Source organism: Toxotes jaculatrix, chromosome 8, assembly GCF_017976425.1.
Source record: "Toxotes jaculatrix isolate fToxJac2 chromosome 8, fToxJac2.pri, whole genome shotgun sequence".
Classification (NCBI taxonomy): domain Eukaryota; kingdom Metazoa; phylum Chordata; class Actinopteri; family Toxotidae; genus Toxotes; species Toxotes jaculatrix.
In genome coordinates, this window is record NC_054401.1 from 20,425,320 (window position 1) to 20,437,245 (window position 11,926).

The window sequence follows — 11,926 nt, forward strand, 5'->3', positions numbered from 1 at the left end:
AGGGGGGAGGGGGGGTGCTCACCTCACACCTGAATTTAAGACATGTATGCACAGGATGATTTTGTGACAGCGATTCCAGAGAAGTGTACAGTCAGCAGATGGATGTAATAGTAGTTTAGCTTTTGAAATTGTGCTAAGTCACACTACTACTACATACAACACATCTACTATCAGAGTATCACGCAGTCCTGAGGTTGGTGTGCTTTGCTTTCACATCACAAACAAAGTGCACCACTTAGAAGCAGGCCGGTTGTTTAGTTCTCAAACAGTAGGTGTGGGCTCACCCTAAGTGTGAAGTCAGTCCCCCAAAGTGCTTAGACCAGCCCTGATTTTAAAAGCAGTGCCTGTCCTGATCAATAACACATCTAAGCCAATACTCCCTGCCTGTATGTGTTATAGTTTTCTGAGCCATCATCCATTCATTAGAATATTTTCTGCTGATGGTCTGTTTTGCCCTGCAGTGCTATCGCTGGTGTAAAACACAGTCTGTCAGTGATTAGTAGCGACTTCATTAGTGTCATCATGTCTGAATCTGATACAGTTCTCCACAGCTGATGATGCACCTTTTTAACACCAATTTATTATTTTACTGCAGGGTGCCGCAAATTAGTCTAATCCTCACCATCGACTGCTGCTCTGCCATCTGACTAAACGTGTGCTGGTCATGGGAAAAAAAAGCAACAGCAGTTTTTCTTTAGCAAACAAAATGCTGCTCAGTTAAAGGCTTTAATGATTAGAAACGTCCGTTACAATATCCTCGGCAAACGTGCAGCACTTAAAGGTGTCGGCCACATTTTAGACAGCGTCAGTGTGTTTCCTGTGTCATCTTCAGACAGCAGTATGCATCAGACTCACATGCTGCTGCAATAACTGCAGAAAACAGACAGCAGACCGACTGACTCCAGCCAACAGAAGGACAGCCAAGTCTCTTGAGAGTACCAACATGTCCAGAAAGGTACACTACCCTAAAGGGAAAAGCATAGAGTAAGGAAGGCTCCATATGGAAGCAATAAGAAATGTCTGTGAAGCAAAGAGAGGTCTCAGGTGTGTGAGCTCAAAGATCACAAACAACATAAAACCATCTGGCCAACAATTTCTATATTGCAATCAATGCAACAAATCAAATATTTTATTTATTTTATTTACTTGGTGCAAGTGAGAAAAAGTGTAAAACTAAAAGTGTTTATCCGACAGAACCCCTGAATATTGCATGAATCAAAATGTCAGCCTGCACCCACCACTCAAGAAAAAGCCTTCTTTCCTCTGAAGGACCATTCTCCTTCACTTTCAAATAATCACAGAATGCATTTTTGCCTTTTAGGCAGCCATCAAAAAACCCTTTCATCATCCTTGACGCCTCGACTACTTTCTTTTCTGGGTTTTCCTCATTTTATAACAATACTTAAACACTGTGTGGTAGTATCCCCTCACCAAGCCTCTCACATTCCCTATTCACAGTTCAATCAGTGCAACGGATTAAAAAAATGTTAATAAAGCCTTTGAACGCTCACTATAAAAAATAAATAACATGAAATTACTATGGCACTTTCATATTCACACACGATTTAACACCTTATTTTCCTTATGTAACAGCCAAGTAAGGTTAATTAAATATCATACTGTGCCCACAGTGCACACAGTGAATAACGATTAACCACCGAGAGGCGTTATTACGTCTATTGTCCTCTGAACAGGGAGCACAGGGGAGCACTGTTTACCACAAGCAGCACTTTTAGGCAGTGTGCTTCAGCATCTCAGGGCAGAACCAGCGTGATTAAAATGCAAGCCGCTTGGAAAGTACAAGATTTTGTATCACAGCAGTTTTGCTTGAGGTAAACAGCTCTACACCCAGAGGAGCAGAATTTGCAACAAAAAAACATTAAAACCAACTTTAACAATTAGAACTCTCCCAGGAATTAAAAACAGCCACGAAACTCATATAACAAGAGTGAGTTTCTCTTCTGAAAATCTGTCTCATTATAACATGATGTACTGATGCCTCTCTAAAGAGAAGAGCAGCCATATCTAATAATAAGTTTGTTAATGAGGGAAAACTAACTGCCCAGAGCATAATCCAGCTCACTTTTAAGTTGTATTAATTTATTCATCTGGCTTACTTGCGAGCAGAACTACCCATAAACATGTATCACTGTATAAAGTTGTCATGGTGGACGTTAACTGTTGGATAATTAACACAACCACTTGATATGGAGCACCATTAAAATTCATTTGGAATCATGTTTCTGGCAACCGAACGAATGTAAATCCAATTTTCACTCTCCTTTTTGCTCTGCTTTGGTCTTCACCTACTCCTTAGGGGTAGTATCTGGCTCTTTGGCAGTTGAATTCATAATGTTCACATGTTCACTGGCTAGTTGCTAACCTTATTTGTCTGCTCTTAGGTACAATACATTGGGGTTTTAGAGGTCTTTGGTTGAAAATAGCTGTCTGTTGAGGCTGGTAACAAGTTTGGTGTAAAAACCGAGTTTTTGTTTGGAGGCTGTCTAGTTTAGCTATGCCAAACTACCATCTTCAACAAACTTCGGTAAGTCACTCAATCGGGCAGGGGGGCTGCATGTCAGGCAGCTACGAGCAGTCCTGCTGTAGTTATATTGCTAATGCTAAGGAAATATTACACTTTCCAGCAACAGTAAAACAAAAACTATTAACTTTCCCCTTCTTTGGTTATAAATTCACTTGAGTGGTGGAATTGATGTGTTATAAGAAATTCCAACTGTGTAGCTGAGGTTTGTCCATTATCTTAAATATAAGCAGTAAGACTGAAGTGTGTTGTCAGTGTAACCTATTTTATGTGTACTTGGTAACATGCTGGGTGCCAAGAAAACATTCCTCACACCATTACTCCACCACCACCACCACCAGCTTCTACTGTTGACCCAAGGCAGGATGGGTCCATGTATTTGTGACTTGTTACTTTTAGAGGTCAGTGAGGATTCACCAAACAAATTTTCAAGGGTTCCAAATTGCTGTGCCCTATAGAGAAATACTGGTGTGGAAAACCTCAAAACTTTATTTTAAATAGCATTTGTGACCTCAGGAGGGTGAGTTCAACCATGGCTGTTTGTGGTTGAGCCGAAACAGTTACAGAAAGCACAAACAAGTAACTAGAGAAATAAGCTGAAACAAATTCCCCGCTGATTAAACAAATGAACGCAATTATATTGCAAGCGTCTGCGCAGTTAGTGTACAACTGATTATTTGTTGGACGTGGGGAGGTGGTGCGGCCATTCTGTGTGACTGAATGTGAGGCCTTGCAGGCAGTTTCACTCTCGAGTGTTACACAATCGAAGCTGAGATCCTGCAAGGACTTGCAAGAAAAGACTATTGCATAATAGAGTAAGAGAGAAGGAGAGGCAGAGAGAAGGGAGGGGGTGCATTTGTGATACAAGGCTGCAATTACAACTCAGCAGCAGCACTTTTTAACTAAAAAAAAAACATTTGCTTGCCTGGCCTTTATGTTTTTTTTATTCTCACACTTCGCCCTGTAATTTAGAAAGAGATAGGAAGGTGTTAGAAAACACTCAGTGAGAGAAAAAGTCAAGTCCACTCACTCCTTCCCAATTTAACCCATATAAGCTGCTGTTAATTGCCACATGTGGCTGAGTAATCTTTTGAAACATTTGTGTTTGCCTTTTAAATAAATCATTAGGATGGAAAAAGCTCTTATTATGGGGTGGCTACATCCAGGGTAGCACCTGGAAGAATCCATTACCACTCAAAGCAGAGTCTGTGGTACATATGCACAATTATATCTGTCTGAGCTGTCCATTACCCGAGGCTATTTCAAACCAACATCCTCATAAGCCGCTAATGTTTTAACACGGCGTCAACGTGGATAAGAAATGGGGCTCATTATCTTGGAAAACCATGGATGTTGACATTTAAACAAACTTCCTACCATATGTCATCTGCAGCACATACTGGATTACTTTAGGTCTATTTTCTCTTCTCTGTTCAGGTTATCCGCTTTCACACCTGAACGATGGAATAGAGATCATCAAAAAAAAAAAAGAAAGTAGGTCTTTCTGAGAGGATTACCAGTGCTTTTACACTTTGCAGAAAAAAAAGAGCGATAGCAGCAGAGAACAGGAAATCTTTTCTGGGCCGTCTGCTGCAAATTTGGTTCAGGTAACATTTTATCAACCGATAAAAAGACAATCCTCCTTTTTTCCAGTGAGAATAGAGGTGGTACAGCTATTTATTTCACTGACTGTAGGCCTGAGAAGATTAAAGGGATATTACCTTGCTGCAGCATAAATCTTCCTGCCAGGATCAGATGAGCTTTTTTTTATAATGCTGACAAAAGGGAGGATGGATTACTCTACAACAACCCCAGCAATAAAACTCTTGGGAACAATTAGGTATGGAAACAATATCATTCGCCACAATAAGGATTTGCTTTATCAACCTTTAGGAAGTATGCTTGTGTTTACATTTTGGAGAATCAATTATGAACAAAGCCAAAACAATACTGTGCAGATGGATTTCACACTACCAGGATTGCTCTGAGACTTCCTCAAACAAAGGGTCAGCAGGCATGAAACCGACTTTTATGGGACTGTGACTCACAGAAAAGATGGATGTGAAAAGCCAAGTAAACAATGTGGTGCATTTTTGTTCTGTGCAGCATGTTAATACATCAAAATGTTCTCACGCACTACAGTGCAAGCATTAAATATTCCCACAAAAGCAAAAAAATCTTTTGGGAACGTGAACTTCATGGTGGTAAGATTTAGTCATTTCAAGATTTAAGAGGATTTTAGGTCAGAGATTCACTAAAGTGCTTAACAGAAGATATGAAGCAGAAAAACGCTGTGGACAGTCAGAGCTGCATTATATTACTATAGATTCAGGCATCCTGTCTGGTGATCAACCCACATATTAGGAAGGTCAAATACAGGTCAGTGCCACGTGGTGTTTGGTAGTCTAAACAGCTTCTTTCTAGATCTGTTCAACTGCCATATAGGGACAAATCCATAACACCAAGGTACCAGATTTTATATTTAAGGTTGTTTTTGGTGTTTTACTGTTTGGTTAGCTTCCACTGACTGTGCTATCATAGCATGGGTGCAACAGATTCTCAAGAAAATATAGGAAATTCCTACCTGGAATGGGAACACAACATTTGATAGAAAACCACAACATTTGGATGTTGTGTGCTGTAACCATTTCTCGGTGAACAAAAGCTAAGAGCAGTGACTTACCAGAACCTTATCATCTTTGTAAGGTTGCCAGGCAACCAGGGAAGCCGCTGCACAACAGTGCCAGGCGGATGGATAAAATGTTAGTCGCTGAGAAATAGTTCCAGCACATAACTCCTCCTAAAACCAAAAATGCCCGTCTTTATATTTTTGTTTGTTTACAAAAAAAAAACAAAAACATACAATGTCATACATTTCTAGGGCTTTAAACTGATGCCCACTGATTTGCAGATGAATTATTACAGCTAAGCTATATGTTCTAACATTTTTTTTATTGTTAACACTACTTGGCTGTATTTAAAAAAAAAAAAAAAATTCGAAATCAGTCAGTTTTTATTTGAATCATCTAATATCAATACTTTCAGTCTCAAGATCGACCTCTGCATTTGCACATTTTCTCAGTAGACATGTACATCTGCTCAAAATATTATGTGTATGCAGTGGTAATTTGTGAGCGGTTTACACGCATGATGTGTAAAATCCTCCTTTGAGGAAACTGATTTATTACAATGTGACAAAAAAAAGCTTAAGTAAAAAATGTTGACGACAGCTGGCTATGTCAGCCACCTTCAATCACAACAGTTCTGTAAACTGTGATGTAAATAGTTACAGTCTACGTTGACCCGCAGTAGTTTACAGGACTGTCATGACTCTGGACGTTTCGTAGCAAATCCAGAGATCGCACGTATGAGAAGCTAAGACTCTGCACACTGATCTCAGCTCTCAGTTTGTTGTTCTGTGGCTACCATGTAAGTCAGGTGAACAGCGTGAGGACTCTATAGACTTTTTTCAGTCTGTCCCTGCTGGGGAGCTAACACAAGCTAGCGGCTGTCTGCCGATATCATGCTGATGTCCTGTCAATACAAACAGTGCAGATAAATTAGTGAGCAGACTTTGAGTCTCTGCCCTGTCTGAGCACAGTGATCACTAAAGTTGACACCTGTATACCTGTTACTGACTGTCCATGTGTAAAAAATGTAGGTTCCTATGATAAATTCTGAGAAGTGCTTCATGCAACTTTGGTATTTATCTGGTGTAACTGAATCATCAAGAATTGAATCTAATCAAATTAAACTGAACTGAACTGATAGTAATCAATTCTGGACTTCGTCAGTCAAAATCGAATTGGGAAATCTGTGCCAGTTATCCACCCCTAGCAATAATGTAACTAAACAGTTACTCCACTATTTTATAAAACCTGCCCATTGGCTGTGTAGAAAAGCTTAGTCTTAGGCAACAAAGTTATGACATTTGCCTACTTGCCTACTAGTGGAGGCTTTGGGCAGGTCAGTGACGTCAAATTACAGACAGCAAAGATGGTGTCAGAGATATGACAGTATGTAGGAAAATTATCAGAAAGCAACCCTCACGCATATGATCGGTTTATCTGCTGCAGCAGACTGCTTGCGCCCACTTTGGTGCAGCTATTGTACATACATTCAGTACCATGTCCGCACTGTGTCCATGTCATATCTCCCTGGCTCTCTCCACTGAATCTCGCTGTGTGGACAAACAGATTATACCTCTCTCTCTCCTCTGGAGCAGAGTGTACACAAAAGGTTTATGCACATTTTGTGCCACCATCTCTATTTAGCCATGTCCTCACATACAGTTCTCACACACAAACCTATGATAATTATTCTATAACCACTGCCTGCATATTTGGTTTGAGGAAAAGCCTGCATGGTGTAACATTGTACAACATGCTGACAAACACATTTCTCAGGCTACAACTGAAGCTGGAAGCAACTGGAACACGTGCTTATCTGTCTGCCGTTGCCTGGTTCCTTTGTTTCTCTTTAAGTTTGCTCTTATGCAAACGAGACGACTTCTTTTAACCCTCCAGCTGCCCTCAGTGCCTGCACTATTTTAATGTGAGAGTCAATTACGTAATGAATACAGAGCATGTGTGTGTGTGTGTGTGTGTGCACATGTGATGTTAGTTGAGTTGGGGGGTGGGGGGTGGGGGGGCACAGAGATGAGAAATAGTTACACGCTGCCTATATAACAGTGAAAGTGCTCTACTCTTAACAAGGGATTTGAGGTCAAAGGTCAACATCTGTCCCAGAGGGAGGACATCTGCTTGCATATTGATAAGCGCACACTGTAGGAAACCTGACATCCAACCTGGTTGGTTTCAGTCTTCTCACTTCCTCTCACTTCCTCTCTCTCTCTCTCTCTCTCTCTCTCTCTCTCTCTCTCTCTCTCTCTCTCCTCTAGCCCTGACTTGTTCTTTTCTGTGAGGTTGCCAGAATAAGTTTATGTAATGTTTGAAGGTGAAAGCGTAACACAACATGTGCTCAGAGTCTGCCATGTAATTCTAATAACTGAATAAACAAGCAGCTATGCCAGCGGAACAACACTGCTCCTCCTCAACAAACGTGAAAATGTAGTTGTGACGGGTGGCATTACATTTTTATTTAGAGGGAATCTGCTGACTATGGTTATGATTACATCCAGCGTTTCCTCGTGGGATTTGCTGTTAGTGAGTGAGCATTTATGTGACCAGTTGTTTGTCTGCTTTCCCCGCCCAATGAAGGGCAAAGTTCTGCAGTCGTACATACACATACTGACTCCACAGAAAAGACAAAAATACAAAGCTGCATTACCAAACTGATGCCCAAGAATTTAGTGTGACTTTACACAGATTCTCAGGAATCATATCTGCAATTTTAGGCAGATCACCTGACCACAGGAATGCTATGGTGGTTGGCAACAGCTGTTGTGTCACAATCAAATGGCAAAATGTTAACAAAAAGATAAAGCCCTGTATTTACACTCATCATGCCATTCTCACATAGTCATCATGACCATCACCACTCCCAGATAACAAAGCAAAGTCTGGTGTGAGCTCCACGCTGTGAATAAGAGACGACAGTCGTACATGGAACCGCGCTAGAAGGGAAGTCAGAGTTTTGACAGTTCAGTGACCAGTCAGCTGTGACTGTCTGGCTGAACTCCAGCAGCTCCATCACAGACAGAGGCAGGCAGTGTTTGCATGTGGGTTCCAGCAGCCAGACTGAAACATCAGGGCCACTGATTTCTGAGATCCTTTTTTCACTTAACATGAGATCATTTTGGGGAAGGGGGCGTGGGGGTCTGTTCTGCACTTCTTTTTTTTAATTTCTAACAAGACTCCTCTTGAAAGAGCACATGGTTCTAAGAGGATATGAGACACTAGTGAGGAAACAATACTCCCAGGGGTCCAGTGCTGTGCATAGCTATTGCTTTGTTAATTCAAGCACATATTTGTTTTGCTGTGTTATGCATGGGCACCTCCTGTCACTCCCTGGGGTTCTCTAGTGATACAGCCTCGGGCCTGCTGAAGCGCTAGCTCAACGCTCCTCAATGGAGATACACAACCACTACCATTTGGGGTTTGCTATATAATAATAAGCCCAGCTACAACCTCTCGTCTTGGATCTGGAGGCAAAATATTCAACTCTACCATCTGCTGCGATTGCTGTGAGGAGCTGATACATTACAGGCTGTGACACAACAGCAAATGACAGGTTATGCTGTAAGCGCAGTACCCTAAGCTGACTAGCAGGACCACGCCTTGGGCAAAAACAACACAAAAGTCCTGCTGTGTCGCATAGGAGCTGTTCATATAGCAGGTAATGTGACTCAACCTGTCTGCTAAGAACAGGCAGAGACGGGAGGGGAAATGAGAAAAGAGAGGAAGTTTGTGAGTCTGAGAGGACGGAAGTTGACTAACCTCAGTGCATCACCTGCAAAACAGTGAGGATGTTGTGCATGTGCAGTCACACACATTTAGCGAGTGGAAAGAAAAACTTCCCTTGGTATGGAAAACTGTGACAGACCAACTAACATCTCACGAAACTGTCTGCAAAACTACACTCTGGGCTTCCTGGTGTAAGCCCAACCTGTTCATAAAGACAAAGGAATGCCAAGTGAGACACGTGAGAGCTGAGCAAACCTCTTGGCATTTTTTCTCCTGGTTGAGCTGAGGCAAATCCTGTGAAATGCAAAGGAATGCAGGTAGTCACAGACAAACAGAGCTTTCTCCTAAAACTATGTGAAGGTTAAGCTACAACTGCTGGCATCTTTCTACTGCATGCACATGTCACTCGAAGCATAATCCCTGACATTCCACAAAATCCATTAGATCATACCAAAGAGATTTCTATCGCTGCAGCTCCAATCTGTACCACAAATGCAACATTAGCACAATCATGTTATTTAACAATGCTGTGACCTTGTCGCCGTGACAGCCAAGTTTCACACTGCAGCTGAAATGACGAATCAAACATGAGATTCCTCAGTTTATCAGCAAACATGATTTTGCTTTGTGTTCTGTCTTTATCGTCTGAAGCAAGGCTGAAATAGGTGTGGATTAAACATACGTGTGATTTCAATCAAACGGAGCCAGAGGTTACATTGCAGAGTGTTCCCTGACTAGAGGACATTTAGGGCTGCAGGCTTTAATAAATCAGTGCAGTGCAGACATAAGCAGCCATAAGCAGTACTTTATTTATAGACCATGCACAGCATGTACAGCGAAGTACAGTAACAGTAAGTTAGCATGTTGCTATAGCTTTGAGTCCCAATCTCTCATTTGATATCAAAGAAAGAAACAATGTGTAAAAAATACAGCTCAGAGCTTATTGTAGCATCTACTGCTGTTGTTACACGCTGTTGCTCTTTCCAACAACAGTGCAGTGGTGGACAGATGTTTTCTACTTTTAAGCCTGTAAAGCCTCTGTGGTTTCTGTTACAAGCCTTCACTGTCTTAGTGTAAAGTCAAGTAACACGTGGAGCTTGCTGCTGACCGGTCCTTGCTTAAGATGCAGAGTGATGTAATATTTAATTTACCCCAGGCTTTAAAGTGTATGGTTCAGCCTCCTGAAATCCAGCGGACCAGTCTATCCACTGGTCAAGATGAAAATATACAGTGTCTGAAAACCATAAAACTGAAACTAATATGCATTTCTAATACACAGATAAAGTTGATGCAGTTGTATGTGAAGTACATTTCAAATTTAAATGTCACATGAAAACAAATTTGTATCTGTGTATAACTGTGGTCACAGATAAGATTGATTTCTATGTGTTACAATATCGTGCAAATGACTTGATATGCTTAGCAGAACTAATACATTTTAACAAACAACATTATATCAAAACACTGCAGACAGTCTTGTTCTGTAGGAGCTAACACTGGCATGTTTCCCTCTCATACAGCCTTAAAGTATCGGCGCAAAACTCAATTTAAAATCTTCCAATTTAAAGATGACGAGCTTTGATGCATGCTGCCATGTTGCTCGTGTAAAAGACTTATAGCATCAGAAGAATCGACGTGACTTACTGTTAAATTCGGCATATATATGACCCGCCTATCAATGCGTACATTTGATATAGTTTGAACTAAATTACGGATTTCCCTGTTGGTCCACCAGCCCTCTGCTACCAAAACACTGCCGTGTTTCCGGTATCATGTAGTTTGTAGTAATTACAAAACTCGGAATGTTATGGGGTTTAAAGTCCTGCTTGGCTTGCAACACATATGCCGATTTGAAGACAACCACCTAATGACTGCCACCGGGACTCGACTCTCATTCAACACTGTGCGTTATATTTCCACAAAGCAAATAAGCGTTTAATTGCTAGAAAGGCTTGCTGTGATTGGTTCAGCGAGAGAGAAGGCAGCGGGGAGGGTGGCAGTTGTAGTAGTAGTGATGGGGGCGACGCTGCCAAAGCACATGACAAAGCAGTGACACTGTCTGGTGGCGGTGATGTTTATTAAACAACACTTCTTACTACTTATGTTACACTGGCTGTCTCAGGCAGACTTGAAGCAGGGCGAAAGTGACATTACGAGCATATTGCCCCTGCAGGTTATAAAAACATATGGAGGCTGTTTCCCCACTGTAAACAAGTCGACGTGGATAACATGTTTACTATCGTTACACCGAGAATCCTGCAGGTCTACCAAAAAAAAAAAAAGAAGGCAGTAAAGTAGATGCGTATCCACCACATGTGTGTAACTGTATTTACACTGGCTTTCACGCCTTGTATTTGTTTCCGTGAATTTTACCAGTTCGACTGTGCACATACCCTTCTCCGGTTGGTCTGTGTCAAATGCATCCACAGCTGAGCCTTGTACTGGATGTAACCAACTGTCAGTCTTCTCTCGGCAGCGGTCGACGGTGGTCGTCAATAGCATCAACAATAACGCCTTTTTCCCCTTTATGGTTCGCCGCTGCTGTAATCACCAAAGTGTCTCCTTTAAAAAAAAAAAAAAGGAGAAAGAAACGTGTCTCCGTGCTTCCTGATTTAGGTACAGTGGTGATGATGATGGTTGTAAGGGGTGGGGCGGAATGCGGCTTTAGTCTGCCAAGAAATGTGGGCTAAAAAGGCACGTTGGTGCACGTCTGTGCATGATTAGGAGCTCGTGCTTCTCGGCGGGGAGGGTTAAATAAACGCACCAAATCTGTGGCATATGATTCTGAGGGATGACAGAAAACTGAGTCAGCAGCTCAGCTCTCTCGGATTCAGTGGGATAAAGATCATTCTCACCTCCAGCACCACTCCTTTTCAGCGCTGGCAGTGGCGCAACACCGACAAACAATACGTAGTTTCAGTGCCTTGCACAAGGGCACTGGAACTGAGGAGGAGTGAAATAGGCTTATTGACATTATTCAGGTAAAAGAAAAATAACCAGACTGGTTTGGCTTTTTTTT

The 11,926-nt window shown here is 41.7% G+C and overlaps 1 protein-coding gene across 1 annotated transcript in view; it reads right to left on the minus strand.

The window, feature by feature from the left end:
• Positions 1-11,511, minus strand: part of LOC121185741 (myelin basic protein-like) — an 89,387-nt gene extending 77,876 nt beyond the window's left edge. Inside the window, 1 exon segment of the mRNA XM_041044125.1 lies at positions 11,301-11,511. Coding sequence (XP_040900059.1) covers positions 11,301-11,409 — 109 coding nt within the window. The 5' untranslated portion in view covers positions 11,410-11,511.
• Between the last annotated feature and the right edge of the window lie 415 nt (positions 11,512-11,926).